This window comes from Rhinolophus sinicus, chromosome 14 (genome assembly GCF_057876585.1).
Source record: "Rhinolophus sinicus isolate RSI-liver-muscle chromosome 14, RSI-T2T, whole genome shotgun sequence".
Lineage (NCBI taxonomy): Eukaryota > Metazoa > Chordata > Mammalia > Chiroptera > Rhinolophidae > Rhinolophus > Rhinolophus sinicus.
In genome coordinates this window covers 116,351,214-116,372,522 of record NC_142514.1, presented here as the reverse complement: position 1 = coordinate 116,372,522, position 21,309 = coordinate 116,351,214, and the positions used below count along the sequence as shown (strand labels likewise).

Below are 21,309 nucleotides of genomic sequence, written 5' to 3'. Positions count from 1 at the left end.
GTTTAATTTTCAATCTATACTTTTCTAATAATTTATATTTTAAAGTTACTTCTTTACTTTCAGACAAGGACGGTTACAATTCAGGCCTCCTTTTGAAGAAATTCGGGCTAAATATTACAGAGAAATGAAGAGATTCATCGGAATTCCTAATCAGTTTAAGGGAGTGGGTGAGGCAGGAGATGAATCTATTTTTTCTATTATGATTGATAGAAATGCAAGTGGATTTCTGACTATTTTCAGCAAAGCCGAAGATCTCTTTAGAAGATTGTCAGCTGTTTTACACCAACATGAGGTATGGCACATATAGTTTTCCACCTTTCTATTATAATATTTCATTTGATTGATTGAATTAGTATTAAATGTACAAATCAATAGTTTATTTTCTATGGCATAAAAGAAAAATATGGCAAACCAGAGAGCCAGAGTTGAGGATTGTTATACAAGCTAGATTTAGGCCACAGATGATAAAAAAAGTTACATTAAAAATCTATTTTTTGTCTTTGACTATATGAAAATTAAGAAACTAACTTTTAAAAATTTTTTTGGCAACTTGGAATGTGACATTGTTGTGTCAATTTTAATTCCTTTCAGGAAAGTATATCTTGTTCTTCATTCTTTGGAGCAAGAGGAATCTTTGGAGGGAAGCCTTCAAAGTTAATGAAATAGAGATGATTTAACATCTTACTTTTGCTTAAGTGCATCATTACTAACTGACTCCAAAGATAAACTCTAATTGCATTTATTGCTCATTTGTATTGATCCTGAGACTATGACTGAGACTTCGACCAGTTTCTAACTGCCATTACAATACTTCTGCATTTTAGATATCTAGAATCAATTGAATCTGGATACTTTCAGATTTGTAGCCTGTAGTGGTTCTTGGCTTTAAAGAAGTGATTCTATCTTTGTGTACATCAAATTTGAGAAGAGAATCTAAAGAAAGGGTTTTTTCAGTTTCTTCAAAAAGCTTTTATGATCACTGTATTTCTATGTAAATAACTTTTTTCTATTCTTTAGACTACACAGTAATGATTATATTTACATACTTACATTGAAATTAACTTACATGCAATAATGTTTGCCCATTTTTATTGGTTGGACACTAATATTAATATTTATTAATAGTTGGACCCTAATCTTTAAAATGTTAATTTAATAATGTTTTTCATTCTTTGACTAGGAATGGATTGTAATTGGGCAAGTTGATATGGAAGCTCTAGTGGAAAAGCATCTTTCTACTGTTCATGATTGGGAGAAAAATTTTAAAGCACTGAAAATAAAGGGAAAAGAAGTAGAACGACTTCCAAGGTATTAGAAGTTAAAGTAGTAGTACTTATGTACCCTAACAGTTTTGCCGTGGCTAGTAAGGGTACTCTTCACTTAGTAACACTGAGTCAGGTTAGTTTGTACCTCCTCTAGAGCTCAGCTATGACACTTGAGTATCATCTGAGTAGAGCATTGTTAAGGCTAGAAGTTTGCCTTCTAGAGGCTCTGTTGGCTGAACCTAGTTGGATGACTAGATTGAGGGAAGAGGCTTCTATGCAGATGTGGCATGAGGATCTAATACAGGATACGCATAGGCACAGTTTAAGAATGGTAAGCGACTGCTGAGAACATACTAGGATATAAAAGTAATGAGATTTGACTTTCAGAATGCCCCGGGAGGCACACAATACAGTGCTGCATCTAGTATTGCCCTAAATGTGGAGGAAACCCTCTGAGGGGCTTCTCACAACCCAGATACTTGAGAATATATTCCCCTCACTATCTGAAATTCATATAACTGGAACCACTCTTTTTAATAAGCTCGATGAGAGGCCTTGTTTAATTGTGCATATATTTATAAAGGATAATATCACTTTTATTAATTCATTTGTTGATTCTTTCAATAAATATTTGGTGAGCATTTGTAATATATATATAAACTTGTCCTATGGGAGTATGAAGATGACAAAGACAGAGTACCTGAGATCAAGTTACTTGCTCTCTGGTAGTACAATAAGTCAAGTATATTTGATGATTAAGTCAAGTACATACAGGGGTTAAGGGGGTAGATTCTGGAGTGAGATGGCTCTTGCCAGCTGCATGACTTTGACAGTCAGTTGAGGTAGACTCTGTGAACCTCAATTTCCTCAGCTTTAAAATAGTTACAACTATAGGGGCAGCCGGTTAGCTCAGTTGGTTGGAGCAACATGCTGTTAACAACAAGGTTGCCGGTTCGATCCCACATGGGCCACTGTGAGCTGCGCCCTCCACAACTAGATTGAAAAAATTACTTGGAGCTGATGGGTCTTGGAAAAACACACTTAAAATAAATAAAAGTTTTTTAAAAAATTGTTGCAACTATAGTATTTATCTCATAATGTTTTGAGGATTAAGTGAGTAATTTTCATGTAAATTACTGGCACAGGATAAGTTCTCAATATAAATGTTAGTGGTTATTAGTTGTTATTAATCTCAGTTAGAATTGTCTATATTCCATATTAGAGATTGAACTAGGTTATGGAGATTTACAAGATGATGAGATCCCATCCATTTATTGCATGAAAATCAGGGAATGTTTTGTTAAGATAGAAATTCTTGAACTAGGATTTTGACAAGTAGAAATAAGAATTAGAGGTTAAAGCAGAGCTTCTCAGGAGAGGGATTTGTATGCTGAAAACAAGTAGTTGGTTGATTGAAAATTTGATTAGAGTTAATGTTTTATTAGAGACTAGAGGAGATTCTCCTGGAAAGGGGTAGATAGGCATAGATTTGGGAGAGTCTCACATTCTAAATTAGGGAATTTTGATTTTATTCATGTCAGAATGGTTTGCTGTTGAAGGTTTCTAAACAGAAGTGTGTTAGTATCAAAGCTGTACATTAGGAATATTAATTTGGAAATAATGACTTTTATGGCTGAATGAAGTGATTAGAGGAAGAGAGGTTAGTTGGTCATCATCCAGAAGACCAGTAACAATTAAGTTGTTGGTACACAAAATGGGGTGGAGGAAATATGAGGTATTGAGAGGTCTTATTTGTGGAGGCAGATGAGGAATGAGGGATTTTTTATATTACAGAAAAGTACAATGGCAATTGCTGTTAAGATTTGATGTTTTGGACACATTTGTACATATACTTGGACTATTTGGATCATGTCATATGCTGCTATTTTCAGTTAACACTATTTCAATTAATATTTTGCCATGTTATTACCTAGTTCTCAAAAACATGATATTTAATTGTATAGATATACAATAATTTATTTAGCCACTCCTGCATTTAGCTTTTTTCTAGTTTTTCACTATTTTAATTAATACTTTGATGAAAATATTTGTGTATAATCTTGGAGTCTGCCCTGAAAATTTCCTTAGGATAAATTCCGAAGGTGAAGTTATTAAGACAAAGAATATGCCTATTTTAAAATTATTTGACACATATTGGCAAATTGCTCTTCACAAAAATTGCGTTATTTTATACTCCTACCAACAGTTCTGAGAGTTCTGTTTATCCACATGATTGAAGATATGAGTTAACAATTCATTAAAATTGTCAATTTGATAGGTATAGAATAGTATCTTATTGTTTTATTTTCTTAGTACCTTAATCTATATTCACTTTCTATTTTTATTTTCTTATCCTTATCATTATTGTTTGTACTTTGACTGCAGGATAAATTTGTTCTATAAATATTTAAAAAATTATATGCTGTGACAAGTAAAACTTGTAAATATTTATATATATTCATGTTGATACTTCAGCAATTCATAATTGCTGCCTTTTTTGGTAAACTCAAACAATAGATGTTAAAAACTGCAATATTTATAACAAAATTATTGTTTAATGAAAAACTTTATAATCGTATGGGTAAGGCATTTTTGCTAAATGAAATCTAAATGTGTTTAAAGATCACAATAATAGTTTTGAGTTAAATTTTGAAATGTATTACACAAAATCACGATGTTATAATGATACTATTTTCTTCTAATTAGTCTTTTTCATGTCAAAATTGTCCATTGGCATTTTTCAGTGCGGTCAAGGTAGATTGTTTAAATATTAATTGTAGCCCTGTGAAGACTATGATTGATGATTTCATCCAAAAATTATTTGATATGCTTGTTCTTTCTTTGAAGAAGTCCATCCAGGGTAAATACACATTTTTAATTTTTATTTTTACTTAATTGTATATAGAGATGCATGTACTTTGATAGTTGTAAAATATGAATTCCAATAATGATTAAAATATATATATATGTATATATATTATTAGTTTCAGGTGTACAAAACAACGTTATAGTTATAAAAACTGATATGGAAAGTGTTCTGAATATAATGTGCTTGAAATGATAACTAATAAAATAGGAAAGTTCATGTTCAACTCTTAAGAGGTCTAAAAATGAAGGCATTTTGTTGCATATTATCGCTTCACATAACTAATATTTTCCAAAACACTACGCTCTCTTTTTTCCTTTTAACTGAGATGTTTTAGCATAATATTTAAAAGACTGAGAATGTTTTAGCATAATATTTAAAAGACTGAAAATGTTCCTAATTTTGAGTAAAATTTACTCAGAATTAGTGTATTTTAACTTTTTACTCAAAATGTTTATGTATAATGTGAAGCAACTAAACTTCCAGAGAAGAAATTTGTTTACTTATTACACATTATGAAATTATGTTGTATGAAAGCAAATGATAATTTAGAGTTTAATGTATTAGATTAACACTCCTTGATTTAGAAATTATGTAACTGAATAATTTTGGGGTAATAATATTCCTTATGTTTCAATATTACCTATTCAGCTCATTTACATGAAATTGATACATTTGTTACTGAGGCTATGGAAGTCTTATCAATTATGCCCCAATCTGTGGAAGAGATAGGTGATGCAAATTTACAATATAGTAAGCTACAGGAACGAAAACCAGAGGTGAGAATCACAAAGTAAATTTTTAAATTTATTTTTACTGTACTGGAGATGCTTAAATTAGGTAATTTTTTGTGACTATTTAGAAATACCACATAATTCCAGTATTATAAGGAAGTCTATATAATCTGGTCAAATTTTATCAGCTCATGATTGGACTCATGATGGTGTGTTGGTATAATGAAACAGTAACAATAATGCTTATTATTGGCTTCAGAAAAATTGCAGTCTATTTTATGACGTGGCATATTAGAATAAGACTAAACTTAAAAAAAAAAATCATGCTGTTAACTTCCAGGGTTGTAATCTGAGTATGCTAATGTATGAAGTTTGAGCTGAATTACAAATTCATTCTCTCTCTCTCTCTCTCTCTCTCTCTCTCTCTCTCTCTCTCTCTCTCTCTTTCTTTCTCAAATATGAAAGAAGAGCTCATAATTAGAGACAAAGGTGAAACAGTGGTAAAGATTCATAAAGAATATCCAGAAGGTTAGAGCCCAGAATAAGCAAGCCAAAAGTTTTATAAAACATTTTATTGATGATTTTAGTTGTGTTTGGAGGAAGGAGGAGAAATAATTCAAATCAGAATACAAACTTTTATGTGTCCCTAGTACATGATAAACTTAAAATTAGTAAGAGAGTTTAAAGATGAGTTGAATAATATACTTTCATGGAGGAATTACAAAATTTGTAATGATATGATAGGCATAAAGATATAAAGAGAGTTTAAAGGCAAATAAAATAAAATAATGTACTTCTTTATTAGGAATTAACCAAAGAAGTAACGGCATTATGAGCTGTGGCAGTTAGCCTAAGCACAGAGGCATTCATTTATTTATTTACTAGACAGGTGTATAGATCACCTGATAAGTTGCAGATATGGTGCTAAGAATTGGGGTTGCAGCTGTGAACATGCTCTGTTTTTATGGAATGCACCTTTGTGTGGGGATGGGAGTAGGGGAGGGGAAAGGAGGCGGGAGGAGGGAGGAGCGAGAGAAATGAGAGAAGGAGTATGCCCACTTAGGGAAGTGATCCTTACGGTGGGTAGTCATGGAAGACCTCAGAGAGATGACATCTGAACTGAGATCTGAAAGAGATTTGGGGGCAGATTATTCTAAGTAGAATGAATGACAAATACAATGATCTTAAGGTAGAGAAGGAACTTGGTGTGCTCAAAGAAGAGGTAAATGTAAATATTGTCAGGAAAGTTAGTTACTATGTTTCCCCGAAAATAAGACCTTGCCAGACCATCAGCTCTAATGTGTCTTTTGGAGCAAACATTAATGTAAGACCCAGTATTATATTATTTTATTTTATAGTATATTATCTTATATTTTATTTCATATTTTATATTTTAATTTGTATTTTATATCGTATTTTATTTTTATTTTATATAATATTTTATATGTTATATTTTATATTTTATATATTTTATTTTATATAGTTTATAATATAATATATCATATTATATTATATATTTGTTATATTATGTTATGTTATATTATATTAACCTGGTCTTATAGGTCTTACATTAATTTTTGCTTCAAAAGATGCATTAGAGCTGATGGTCTAGCTAGGTCTTATTTTCGGGGAAACATGGTATCAAGAAAGCCTTAGTATTCAAGGAAGAAAGTAGTATGAGGTGAAATTGGAGAGGTGTGCAAGGGTCAGATTATGAATGTACTTGTACACAATCATAAGGAGTTTGGACTTTTTTCTAAGTATAATTAAGTCCTTAGAGGTATTTAAGCAGGGGAGTGACACAATGTGTTTCGCATTTTGAAGCAATTACTCTGGCTGCTCTGTAGAGAATGGATTGTAGTAGCAGAGAGTAAAAAGTAGCAGAGAGTCTAGTTAGTAGGATATTGCAATTGGTAGATGAGAGATGATAGAAACTTGTACCATGTGGGAGCAGAGATGGAGAGAACTAGAGAAATTAATGATATATTTCAATGTTAAAACCAAGAAGATCTGCTAATGCATTCGTTAGAGGGGGTTTAGAGATAGAAATAAACGTGTCTAAGGTTTCTGGCTTGAACAGCTGGAAAGCTAATGATATTAGCTTCTTTTTACTGAGATGAGGATGACAAGAGAAGGACAGTGTTTGGAGATTGGAAGTGGTGGGGATTGAGATGAATGTCAGGTGGAAATTGAATGAGGAATATGGAATTTAGAGTAAAAGTGAAGACTAGAGATATAAATTTGGAAGTCGTCTTTATATCTATGATATTTAAAGCCATGGGATTGGACTAAGACCATTTGGTTGACAGCAAAGAGTAGAGGGGCTAGGACCAGGTTTAAATCTTCCAAAATTTAGAGTTCTAGCCTAGGAGATTGACAGTGAAGTGGAAGGAGAAACATGAAGCGTATCATCACAAAAACTAAGAGAAATAGATGTTGTATGCTAGGAACCACATGAGAGGCAGGAAGTGACAGGAAACAGTACAAAGCGCTAGGTCAGTGAGCCACATTAAGGATCTTGGGCTTGATTTTGTGGATATTGGGAGTTATTGCTGGGTTTTTAGCAGTAAGATGTTATAGGATTTGCTTTGATATGGTATATATCGGGATTTGAAGGAGTAGGAATGGAGGCAGGTAGACTAGGAAAGTGTTGTAAAGTGTTTACAGGCTAACCCAAGTTCTGTTAGCATGTAGGAAATTAGAACCCTACTCTATTTTTTTCTCCTTTCTTACTGATTTTTATAGTACAGTGTGGCTTCTTGGTACATTGGTTTTCTCTGTTTCTCAGATGGAACTAATCCTGCCCAGGGATTGCCAACTGGCTACTGAGATATATATGAAGAAATTTTTTTGTTATTGTTGTCTATTGTGTATGCACGGTAATTAAAAAAAATCTTTCTATGGCTATTATTGCTTTGTTGATTAGTAAAAACATGGATATTTTATTAATTTATATGACACTTGTTTTATAGTGCTTTAAAAGGGTGAGAAGCAATTCAAGCATTTTAGCACCTATTGACCTACACCCAGACTGTTGAAAAAATTATTAACTATACATGACTCAGGGCATTTCAAGTAGAAATTGAATATAGGTGCTTGATTTTACTTATTCACCTGTCTGTTTTTTATATACCTTTTTTTCATGACTTTCCCTTCTTTATTAAGTAGAATAATTTAATTAACTTGTGCTCTTAAGTCATTAATTTAAGTTCCTTTCGAAGCATCTTTAGCATTTTCTTATGCGTGGAACATTTATAATAAGAACTTCGAACAGCTATAGTATTGTCTTTATGGATTCACGGTTTCATTTAGTCTCATATTACCACTTTTATTATCTTTTAACTCCTGATGTCAGGGTGCCTCGGTTGAGTTTGTATATCATAATAAGTAAGCATTAGAAACTTTATACCCAGGAATTTAACAATTATTTAAAAGCAAGACTCTGGATTTTTAAGAAGCAATTCATGAAACAATAATTAAATGGAATTTTAAGAAATTTGATAAAATAGGTTGTTTTAATGTTTTTTTGTTATCCTTTAGATTTTGCCCTTATTTCAAGAAGCTGAAGATAAAAACAGACTTTTACGAACTGTGGCAGGTAGAGGTTTAGAAACAATTAGTAATCTGAAAGCTAAGTGGGATAAATTTGAGTTGATGATGGAAAGTCACCAACTTATGATTAAAGATCAGGTAAGAACCTTTTAGTCATTTTGTTAAAATGGATACTTAATTTTTTCTCAGTTAAGGGTTTTTACTTATCTTTATTTCATTATAGCTTAGGTTTATAAGAATTTTATATTGCTGGTGAAATTAACTTCCAAGTACTTGTGTATAGTAGAACACTTTATATAATGTTGATCATTTCACATAGTTTATCTTCACTTCCTGTTATTCAAGAATGCATGTGTCATTATTTTCAGCCTTTCTTATGAATGAATATATTTACTGACGATCTGTGGTAACTTTTAAGGGTACAAGTTGGAAGTTGCATGTATCTATTGCACTCATATCCCATTTGACAAGAATTTAGTCTTATGTCCTTAGCTGCATGGGAGACTAGGAAATGCCCTCACGTAGAACAGCTGGCAATCATTGAACATTTTTTTTTTTTTTAAGTCACATCACCTTCTGATAGTTGTGATGGGTGCTCTTAGTCACATGAATTAGTTCTTAATGATGATGTTTGCAGATTATCTCTCATTGTAAATTTATGGTCTAATTTAATGCTTTTGAATTATTTTATTGCATTTGAATCAATAATTAAAAACAATCTGTTGAAAAGTTGGTATTGAGGGACAACCGGTTCGCTCAGTTGGTTAGAGCGCAAAGCTCGTAACACCAGGTGCTGCTTTGATCCTGCATGGGCCAATGTGAGCTGCACCCTCCACAAGTAGACTGAAACAACTACTTGACTCGGAGCTGATGGGTCCTGGAAAAAAACACTTAAAAATAAATAAAAGTTAAAAAAAAAAAGTTGGTATTGATACTTTTTCACCTTTCAGTAGCAAATGTTGGAAATAAAAATGTGAAAATAAAGTGAGATTTTATTCTGAACTAAATTATATAAACTCTATTGGCTTATAGATTGAAGTGATGAAAGGAAATGTGAAATCACGTCTCCAGATTTATTATCAAGAATTGGAGAAATTTAAAGCTCGTTGGGACCAACTAAAGCCTGGTGACGATGTTATTGAAACTGGCCAGCAAAATACCCTTGATAAAAGTGCGAAGTCAATAAAAGAGAAAAAAATTGAGTTTGATGATCTTGAAGTCATAAGAAAAAAGCTGGTGTATGTTTTTTCTTTATCATGTACATAAAATATGTTTATATATGTTACCAACTTCACTTTGATTCCTTTGTAAAAAATGCATATTAATGAATTTAGAAGCGCCCATGCCTAAGTAAAATTCTCATGTAAGGTAGACTTTATCTCCCACTGTGTACCTCTATTATCAGATACACACTGTGCAACACACACACACACACACACACACAAACACACAGAATGCACTTAAGTAACACTGATATTTGACAGTTTTTCTTATTTAAAAATATGATATTTCACTATTTTTTCAATATATATATATTTTTTTTACTAGTGATGATTGCCATCATTTTGGACTAGAAGAGCCCAACTTCTCTTTGGCATATAGCATCTCTACAGACATTGAGAGCTGTGCACAAATTTGGGCCCTTTATGAAGAGTTTCAGCAAGGATTTCAGGAAATGGCCAATGAAGATTGGATTACTTTTCGGTTGGATTAGTAAACAATATTTAGATTTTTATAGTTTGGTAATGTTTGTTGTGGTTTAAGTTTCAAAGTGTATTTCTGGTATTTTATAGGACTAAGACGTATCTGTTTGAAGAGTTTTTGATGAATTGGCATGACAAATTAAGGAAGGTTGAAGAACATTCAGTAATGACGGTGAAATTACAATCAGAAATTGACAAATATAAAGTAAGATAGTTTTACTTATTCTATTTAAAAATGATATTTGGAACTTTTATGTATCTTATTATGTAGTGACTGAACTGTAATTTTAGTTTATATATTTTTACATTATTCCATTACATGAAAAAAATAGGAAGTATAGAATAAAGCATAGAAATCATTGGTATTTCTGCTACCAATTTGAAAGAAATTAGAACTAAAAAATATATGGTAAAGTTATAAATCAGAGTATTTATACTTCCTAGCACAATTTAATATATGAATTGTTTAGCATATCTAGGCTATAAGTGTATCCTAAAATAAAAATATAAATATAAATATTTTAGGTCATGTTTTAAATATGTTAAGTTACAAAGGGAAAGTTGCATGTGTTCATAGCAATGTTTAATACAAATTTTCATACCATTCTGTTTAAGAATATGATTTCAAGATTGTTAATAAGATGATGGAGTAATTAAAATTTTTATACTTAATAATCATAACAGTAAATAATAATTTGCATTTTACTTGTATACATATGTATACTATTTGTATACATGTTTCTTGTTTTTCTTCTCATTTAACAGATCGCAATTCCTATCTTGAAATATGTAAGAGGAGAACATCTTTCTCCAGATCACTGGCTTGACCTTTTTCGTCTACTTGGCCTTCCTAGGGGAACTAGTCTAGAGAAATTAGTGTTTGGTGATCTTCTCAGAGTAGCTGATACAATTGTTGCCAAAACTTCAGACCTTAAAGTAAGAATCACTTTTAGAAATACCTCATACATCCAGCCTTTGTTAACATATGATTTTGCTTTGTATTTTGTTATTTAAATAAACCCTACATTAAATTTGTTTCTTCCTTTGAAATAGTGACAGTGTTCCACTGTTACATCATTCTTTTATTAGTAATACTTTTCAATATGTCTAGCACTGTCTATGGGGGTATAGAAACAATATAAATCCCTGTTTTGAGAGAGAGAAAAACATACAAAATTAAAAATGTCTTACTTTATAAGAAGGGAGTCAGCTTTAATCAAAAAGTAAACAAATACTAATCATTTTACATATAGTACATTTAAAATCATGGCATATATTATAAACAGAAGCTAAGGGATATAAAAATCCAGATAGCTAAACCAAGAACCAATTTATTAATCAGATTTAGAAAAGGTCTCAGGTAAAAGTAAAACTTGTCACAATTCTATCATAAGTGGCAGACTTTCTGTGTTGTGTTCTGTCCATTCAGTGTGAAAATAAAAGGACTCTAGATGTCAAATTGTTTTGTTTCCTGTCTAAAATGTATATTTTTGTTTGTAGATAATCCTGGAGCATATTTAGATAATAATGAGGTTATAAAGCACAACTGCTATAGAAGACAACTTCATAGGATTGCTAACCGCTTTAGATGTATCAGAGCTTACAATTAAGTTACAATAGAATGTCTGAGGTCTGCAAAACTTTAAATACGTCAGATTGTTTTGTGTCTTGTGATGGATGCATGAATTGTTTTTTAGAAGTTAAAAGCATAAGGCAGAACTTTGTATATACTTTGACCATGTGAACCTAAATACTTAGTATCTGATATCCATTGATACATTAGCCAGTAATTCTCTTTTATTAGGTGTAAAATATATCCACTTGCATTGTTTATTTTTTGCTAATGGTGAAAAACCAGATAAAAATAATCTTTTAAAATAGATTTCTTATAATTTATTTATATGACACTGTTGAAGTAATAAATATGGATATTTTGTGTTAAATAGGATTTAAATAGTCGGGCACAAGGTGAAGTTACAATCAGAGAAGCTTTACGTGAGCTTGATCTTTGGGGAGTTGGAGCAGTATTTACATTGATTGATTATGAAGACAGCCAAAGTCGAACTATCAAGCTGATTAAAGACTGGAAAGATATAGTAAATCAAGTTGGAGACAATAGATGCCTTCTTCAATCCTTAAAGGATTCTCCTTATTATAAAGGATTTGAAGATAAAGTGTCAATTTGGGAAAGAAAACTTGCAGAATTAGATGAGTACCTACAGAATTTAAACCATATTCAGAGAAAGTGGGTGTATTTGGAACCTATTTTTGGCCGTGGAGCATTGCCAAAAGAACAGACACGCTTCAACAGAGTTGATGAAGATTTTAGGTCAGTACAACTACAAAAGACGTTGACACATATGGAAGTTTTTTATTCATATTATGAGGTCCTTAATACAAGTTAATTACTTTTAGATTATTAGTATCATCTGTGTATTTAACCTCTTTCTCTACTGGATCCTTCTGAGAAGTTATTTGCAATCATTCAGCAATTTACTTTTTGAATCATTTTGGTCTGGTTTCTGTTTTTACTGCTCTAATATATATGATAATATATACTAATAAACTAATAAATATATACATATAGGTATATGATATATATTTAATATTTCCTAAAGTCGCCAATTACTTTCTTGTTGTAAATTTGATGAGCATTTGTCATTCCTTATTTTACTATATCTCTGACTAATATTTAATAGAATTGAGCATTTCTTCTTTTTTGTGAAGTCCCTTCCCTTGCTTCTGTGATACTGTCCTCTCCTGGTCTCTCTGGCTCTACTTTAGTTCCTAGTCCTCAGCCCCTTAAAGCATTTAGATGCGGACATTCTCAAGGTTTCAGCCTTAGGTTCTTTTTTCACTTTATATTTCTCGTGAGGTGATCTTAACTTCCCTAAACATTTTCTGTCTTCTGTTTGCTCATGCCTCCTCAATTTATATATCAAGCCTATATTTCTCTTCTGAGCTCCAAATATGCTAAGTATCTTCAATCAGCATGTCAGAAGTAAAATCATGACTTTATCCCCCAATCCCTTTTCCCACAAATCTTTTTTGGATTTCTGTCTCTATAAATGGTACTACCTAATTGCTCAAAGCAGAAATGTGATGGATCTCTTTGACATCTCCCTCTCCTTCCAAATCCATTGTTAGCAAATTTTGTTGACTTTAACCCACTTAATATATTTTAATTTATCTTTTATATGTCTACTTCTAAAGTACTTTTGTTGTCAGTAATTTGTACTACTGCCTAACCTTCTGACTAGTTCTTATCTTCTCTATTCAGTTTTCCATACAACAGCCAGTCATTTTTTGAAAATGAAGTTTCTTCACTGCTTTCCTTCATTGCTTTAAGTAAAACTTTCAAATGGTTTCCTAGTGCTCCATGAATAAGGAATGATCTTCTTGTCCATTTTTCTACCTTTATGTGCTGCTCTCCTTTTTGCTTTAGTGACTCTAGTCTTTAGTTTCTCAAACGTACCAAGCTTCTTTCCAGGGTCTTTGCCAGAAACTTTTTCCTTCCTACTCATTGACTTTTTCTTTTTATTCATCATTTAGACGAGCTGAAATTACTTCCTAAAAGAATCATAGGTTAGGGGTTGCCCTGTTAGCCACTTTAAAAATGCTTTGTAATTTTCCTTCTTAGCATTTATCATAATTTTATTTAAATATTTTGAGAAATTATTTAATGTTTTTTTCTGTCATTGGACCATTATCGTCATGAAGTAGGACTTAATATTTATTCAGTGAATAAGTGAAATAAGACAATTTGTAATATGGGAGGTTAAAAATGATAATGGAATAATATTAATTTTTAGCATTACTTGTTAGAAGCATAATGATGTATTGCTGTTATATAGTGTTAACTCTAGTTTGTTTTAAGCAGGCGAAAAAAATAAGTATCTCAGTATCTGTTAGTCAAAAAACTGTAAAGTAGATGTGAAAATGGCTTTTTTTTTTCTTCTGTAGATCAATAATGACTGACATCAAGAAAGACAACAGAGTCACAACGTTAACTACTCATGCGGGAATCAGAAATTCTCTACTAACAATACTTGATCAGCTTCAAAGATGTCAGAAATCATTAAATGAATTTTTGGAGGCATGTTTTAATAAAAATCTTTATATAATAAAGTGTAAAATAATTAGCATTATTTGAAAAGCAAAGGCTATTCTTTTTGTTTTATTTTTATTAGGAAAAACGCTCAGCCTTTCCAAGATTTTATTTTATTGGTGATGATGACTTGTTAGAAATACTGGGCCAGTCTACTAACCCATCAGTGATTCAGTCTCACCTTAAGAAACTGTTTGCTGGTAAGATTTAACATTTATTCAACAGATATTTATTGTTTCAACTATCTGCCAGGCATAATGTTAGGATCTTAGGTAGACTATTGAATAAAATGCATGTCATACACTTAAAGAACCTAAAGTTCAGTCGGGAAGATAAGCTAGTAAGTTGACAAATATGACAGTTCGTATGGTTGATATAAATACATGGTGTTATAATTGCATCTTTGACCATATTTAGCTCAGTTTTGGGGCATCATGAAGAAGTTGACTTCTAATGTGAGATCTGAAGAATGTATAGCTCTTAGCTAGAAGAGAAATGGGGAGGGAGAGGGAATAGGCCATGCATAGGTTTGGAAGCGAAGGAGAATATGCCCCCTTCATTATTGAGTGTAAAGTCTCCTGAATGATTTCCACGCAGAGATAATTAGCATTTATTGTCAGAAGAGAGATCGGTATGGAGAAGTAAAATTGGGAGTTATTTGTATATAGATAATTATTTTATGGAAACAGGTAAGATTGGTGAAAAGTGTAGAGTAATAGTGCTATATACTTTGATATTATTGAATCACTTTCATTGGGTAATTGCAAATGGAATTGGTTTGTTACAAAAATAATCGTGATTATTTTTTTCTTCAAGTATTTCATTTGTTGGAAAATAGCTATATTTCTCAAATTAAGAAGTAAAAAATTAAAAATTATCATCATCGTCACTTTTAATCAGGGAGTAGCAAACTACAGACCCACAAGCCAAATCTGGTTCACTGCCAGTTTTCTTATTTTAAATGAAGTTTTGTTGGAACACAGTCATCCTCATTATTGTCTATAGCTGCTTTTGTGCTACAAGCACAGAGTTGAGTGGTTGACACAGAGACTGTATGGCCTGTAAAAACCTAAAATATTTACTCTCTGGTGCTTTACAGAAGTATTTCTAACAGTTGTATATCTGAAGCTTTTAGGTGTTTATATTTGTAACTGTGATTTGGGCTATAGGAGGTAGTGGAAAGAACTCTTGGAATCAGAAGGCTTGCGTTTAAGTTCCACCTCTACTATTTATTATTGAGTTATTAATTAATTGTTGCCTCTGAAATTTAGTTTTCTTCTTTAAATTGAAAATAACTTACAGAGGTTTTCTGAAGATCAAAATTAGATAATATGTTTAGGGCTTTTTAAAATTAAATTTGTTTGCAAATTTGGGGGAAGGGAGTCCTATTTGCCCTCCTCCATTCCTCTTTTTGTCTCATCTTATAAGTGGAATCATCCGTATTGTATTCTTATACACTCAATTATGTCTGGCTTTTTTGTGTGTGCTTATCATAGTGTTTCAAGATACTTACAACTATATTTTATTCCTTTTAATTATTGAATAGCATTTCATTGTTTGAGTATATCATGGTTTATACATTTACCTGTTGATGGGCTTGGGTCGTTTACAGTTTTTGGTTATGAGAAGCTGTTCTACGATATTATGATATTATATAGTAGAATTAACATAATTCTATTGCATGGTAGTATATGAAGTATTTATTATGTGGTAACCATATATGATAGCTAATAATTATGTTTGATAATTTTGCATTTAAATTGTTACTTTTATATTATAGGTATTAACAGTGTGTGTTTTGATGAGGAATCAAAACATATAACTGCAATGAAATCTCTAGAGGGAGAAGTTGTACCTTTTAAAAATAAAGTTCTTTTATCAAATAATGTAGAGGTAAGGAATTCTTTTTCAAGTATGAAAATAAAAAGAATTCACTATGTGAACTTAGTATAAAAAATTATTTAGTCAATTTGTAGGGTAAAGTTGAGTAATTTAGGCCTTTTAGGAAACTCATCTTATATCTTTTAATAAATGATTTGTTTTGTTAGGGTCAGAATGATATGATATTTCAGAGAATATGGAGTTTTAGTCTTTGGAAGGCAGCAAGTAATTATGAAAATAGCCTTTATGTTGGAGTCAAAAAGAATCGAATATTAATTTTAGTTTTTCTAAAACTTATTAGCTATGTAACTTCGAATCTTAGTTTTCTTATCTGTAAAGTCAGACTCTTACTGTTGCAAAGACTTTCTACTGAAAATTTAATAAGATTACTGGCTTCAAGTACACTATATAGTGTTTGGAACATAAGTACTTAATAAGTCTTAGTTCTCTTTTCTCTTTAAAATATGAGTTGTATAAGATGATTTAGGTGAACTAGTGAGCTTGAAACTAATGCAGTTATAGAATAACTATGATTAGTTGATTCCTCAGGACTGGAAGTGAACTGTCAAAGGTCTATTACAGGTATACAGCTAAAACCGAGTAGCAATAGGTTGCATCACATTGAATTGTAATTTCAGGTTCCAGTATTATCCTCCAACTAGAGGTCAGTGGCCATGTCTTATCATGCATGTTCTGTACAGTTTAGCAAAAGGCCTATTTCTATTTAGACCTCAACATTTTATTGGATATTGAGCACATAAATCAGGTGATTGAAAGCAAAGAAGTTTTAAGTAGCTGCCATGTTTGGTGAAGAGTTTTGTTGTTTTCTGTTTTGTTTGCCTTTCTTGTCATTTTGTTGGGACCCGATGAACAGCAAGAGGAAGAGGTTAAGTTTTAGCAGCTGGGCTAGAGCAGTTTTGCCAGCAAAGGAACCTTGGAACTCTGGAAGCTCTTGTGATGCTTAGCGGAGTAGGTGTCTCTGTTGCACAAGGCAACAGAGACACTCTTTAGTGTCAGTGGCCTTTGAGCTTGGCAAATGTTCATGCTATTTTTAATATTGGAAGGTGCTCTAAAGATCAAAAGAAAAGCTAGAACTTAAAGGTAAAGTAAGTAATGATGAAAAGCTGTTTAAGATTGTAAGTTTTATCCTTAAATTTCATTGGAAATGATAGTCTTTTAAAGTTAAGTAGTGGTTCATAAATATTCATTGCTATTTTTGTCAATTATTTCAACTAGTTAACTTTCATTATTTTATCTATAATCAACTGAGTGAAGAGAATGTATTGTTCGACCTTGAAACAAAATTAGTTTTATTTGAAGAGGCAGCTTAACTTCCCAGATAATATACTTCGTCCTAATGAAACAATCTCTTCCTATGGTTGTAACTTTGTGAATATGAGATCACCAGGATGGCATGAATCAGGAGACTTAACTAGTCACTTTGAAACTGATTTATTGGCTCAACTATCTAGTTTGATTTGTCATTATGATGACATGAATGGGTTACTTTTTAAATGGTCATATGATATTGGTTTATATAGATTATGATAGTGATAGCTAACTAGAACTTTATGAGTTTTACACTTACCATTATGCCAAGAGGTAAAAAAATATTTTCTCCAAATTACGTAAATCATTTATTGATTAAATAATTATATACTATACAACACATCTTGGGATGTGAGAGTCTATAAGAAATTATAATCCTTCCTCCTGAAGTAAAAGAATAGGGTCAGTCAATAGATTACATGTCTGTTTTATGACTTGTATATGTTATTTTCTAATTTTATTTCCAGACTTGGTTAAATGATTTAGCCTTGGAAATGAAGCAAACTTTGAAACATTTGTTGACAGAATGTGTTACTTCTGGACGAAGCTCTCAAGGTGCAATTGACCCATCCTTGTTCCCTTCACAGGTAAGGGGGCTTATGTCTAGAATATAGGTAGGCATGGTATCATGGGATGACCCCCGACCTAGAGGTCAGAGGGCTCAGACAACGGTATCTCTGGTCTCCCTTTATCTAACAGTTGACACTGACAAATTGCTTAACTTCTGAGTCTCAGTTCCCTCAACTGTCAAGTGTGAGGGAAGAACTGCATGTTAATGAAGTTCTCTTCTAGCTCCATTAATTTGCTGTAATTCAAGCAGAAAGCATGCTGAGATTTAAGCAACCCAGGCTGGTGGGGAATACAGTGGGGAGGGAGAATCAGTCATGTAGTAGCTTCCTGGTTCCAGATGATTAGTCCATCATTGATGGAAAGGCACAAGATCTATAACACTGTCCCTGATTCCTACCATGGAATCACCTAAGAGGTTGGAGCTGACAGGAATTTAGCAGGGTGTTAATGCAGGTCTGAAATATGGTCACAACACTGAACTAAAATTTGGCAGGGAAGCTGAGAGCATGGTTACATGATGGGATGACAGATTGCTGCAGCTCAGTGTTAACAGGAACTCATTCCTGAAACACTGGATACTAGATATGTATCTAACAAAACTTGCTTCAGGCCTTATCAAAGTGTAGCACTAAGACTTGTGTTAAGTATTCTATCTTGTTCAGATTTGTTTTATTGCTGGTTGAGACTAACTTTAGTTCTTAGGGACCATGAAAGGTAGGCATTGGGATGGTCTGTGATTCTCACAGGAATGTCTACCCAACTCCTCAAAGTTACTTGCTTTTAAGATTAAAACATTTACTAGCAATGGAACAGTTTATTATGTTAGTTTTTTTTAAATCATGAGAAGTTAAATAGGAAGCTTGGAACATTTTAAATTCTTAGCTGTTTTATCATTCATGTCATATGCATCTTTTAGCATTTTGAGTCAAACTGAAATATGCTTTTAAGCTTCTTGTTAGGTTCTTAGAAAAAAATAAGAGTAATCATCAATGAATAATAATGCCATTGCAGAGTCAGAGTTAAGCTGCTTTATTCTGGAAATATTTCCTAGTACTCTGTCAACTTTAAAATAGGATTTAAATTGACTTAGAATAAAAGACATAATATTTAAAAATCTACAAAAGTAAGAATTACAAAATAATTGGATTGGGGAAATGACACTTGTATCAGGAGATGTGCTGGGAGATACAAGCCAAAGAAAGTTGCTGGATTTGAGCCTGAAACTTACCTCTGGGCTCTTGAGCCGTCAACAGTAAAAATGTGAACTACTGAAAATGGAAGTAGTGTTGACCCTTGAACAACATGGCATTAGGGGCACTCACCTACCGTGATGCCGAAAATCCACTTGTAGCTTTTTTTTAATTAAAATTTATTGGGGTGATAATGGTTAGTAAAATTACATAGGTTTCAAGTGTACAATTCTGTATTACATCATCTATGTATCACATTGTGTGTTCATTACCGAGAGTCAGTTCTTGTTCCATCACCATATATTTGACTCTGTTTACCCTCTTTCACCACCCCTCTCCTTCCTTACCCTCTGGTAAGCACTAAACTATTGTCTGTGTCTATGAGTTTGTGTCTTTCTTTGTTTGTCTTGTTCCTTTGTTGCTTTTATACTTTTGACTCCCTCAAAATTTATCTGCAGTTGTCCCTCTGTATCCATGGGGGTTTGGTTCTAGAACACTCCCCATCTCCCTGCTCACTGCCCACTGCAAATATCAAACTCCATGGATCCTCAAGTCCCTTATATAAAATGACACAGAAATATTATTTTTAATCCATGGTTGGTTAAATCTGCTGATGGTGCCAGGGATATGACGTTTCGACTGCATATTTATTGAGAAATTTCCATGTATAAATGGGCTTGCGTAGTTCAAATCCATGTTGTTCAAGAGTCAGCTGTAGTCTGTTATCTACCAAAGCAAGGAATTCTAGTTCATTAGCAGTTAATGCTAAGAAAAATTTATGTCAAGAGCATTTTCATAAGGGGATTGAATCGTATAACTCGCCACATGAATGTCTGGTACAGGTTACTATGTACTGTTAATTCCGTTTTTTAAAGGTATTTTTGTAAGGACCTGAGAAGGAACTTACTGGTCTGGGAAGGAGGCAGCATGGTAAAATTGAACGAATCTGATAGACCTTGGTTCAACTTCTGCTTTTGCCAGTTATTCTCTGAGTGATTCTTTTTGACAGTTGCTTAAGAGGGTATAATAATTCTGACATTGCCAACTCATTTTGAAAGTTAAATCATACAATGTTTGCAGAGCATCCTTAGTGACCATTACATTTTAGGTAATTAATAATGTTAGTGCCTACGCAGATGTCTTAATGGTAGGGTGACTTGAGAAGACTGTACCTTGACTATCATTTATGTTAGCCTCTCACATAAATTGTATAGCAGACTATAGAAACTTAGATTAGTGATGTGTATTTATAGTACAGAAATTCAGAAGTATTGCCTGAAAGGAATCCACATGTATTGGTATTAGTTTGGAGGTGTCAAGTGAACATTTTCATATGAAAATTAAAGAGCAAAGTCTTTTTACAAAAAGCAGATTTGGATCTGCTTAAATGGTTCACCACCTATCTGATTAAAGAAGCTGGTGAGTTTTTTACTACAAAGTATGGCAGATATTTTTGCCCTGAAAAGTCACTACTTGGCTTTATCTTCCATAAAAGAACCTTAATGTGATATTTATACAGTGTTTTAAGTTAGAACAAATAGCAGCTTAGCCTGCTATGTTAAATTATAAAATACATATAGAAAACTAAGTTAATCTGATAGAGGCATTTGATAATATTCATATGGATGCTGAAAGGTATGTATCAGAAAAACAATCTGTTCAATAGTAATTGGTCAGTAGGTTTAGTGGTTTTATGTGATGATGGATCATGTTTTTAGTTTACAGAATATTGGTTTACCTTGTTCATCCAAGAACTGTATCAAATTATTGTAATATAAGTTTTCAAAGCCTGGTGTTTAAATGTATAATTTACTTTATTAGTAACTTTGCTCTATTGGTACTATTGCAGAAACCTGTGTTAACATTTCATGTTTTATATAAATATAAAGATATCTGTCTTGATCTATATATAACTAGTTTCTGTTTATGAGTATTAGACTGAAAGACCAAAACCAATCTTAATTTAGGATAAAATTGGAATTTGAAATTGTAGAGTTCAGTAGTATACTGAGAGATTATTTGGGAATTCTAGAAGATTATCCTTTTATTAAGTAGAATGCATCATATTCTGATATCTTTGCATTGTACTTGTTAAAAAAAGGCCATTTATG

General features: G+C 32.2%; 1 protein-coding gene across 4 annotated transcripts in view; it reads left to right on the top strand.

The window, feature by feature from the left end:
* Nucleotides 1–21,309, top strand: part of DYNC2H1 (dynein cytoplasmic 2 heavy chain 1) — a 292,996-nt gene that overhangs the window by 25,858 nt on the left and 245,829 nt on the right. For all 4 annotated transcript variants that reach the window (XM_074335553.2, XM_074335552.2, XM_019717180.3 and 1 more), the window contains exons 17-30: nucleotides 64–292; nucleotides 1,181–1,308; nucleotides 4,010–4,125; nucleotides 4,783–4,910; nucleotides 8,406–8,555; nucleotides 9,450–9,655; nucleotides 9,966–10,121; nucleotides 10,211–10,325; nucleotides 10,886–11,056; nucleotides 12,067–12,449; nucleotides 14,084–14,216; nucleotides 14,311–14,428; nucleotides 16,009–16,121; nucleotides 17,906–18,025. In XM_074335553.2, the coding sequence (XP_074191654.2) occupies nucleotides 64–292; nucleotides 1,181–1,308; nucleotides 4,010–4,125; nucleotides 4,783–4,910; nucleotides 8,406–8,555; nucleotides 9,450–9,655; nucleotides 9,966–10,121; nucleotides 10,211–10,325; nucleotides 10,886–11,056; nucleotides 12,067–12,449; nucleotides 14,084–14,216; nucleotides 14,311–14,428; nucleotides 16,009–16,121; nucleotides 17,906–18,025 (2,266 nt within the window). The remainder of the gene's footprint in view (nucleotides 1–63; nucleotides 293–1,180; nucleotides 1,309–4,009; nucleotides 4,126–4,782; nucleotides 4,911–8,405; nucleotides 8,556–9,449; nucleotides 9,656–9,965; nucleotides 10,122–10,210; nucleotides 10,326–10,885; nucleotides 11,057–12,066; nucleotides 12,450–14,083; nucleotides 14,217–14,310; nucleotides 14,429–16,008; nucleotides 16,122–17,905; nucleotides 18,026–21,309) is intronic.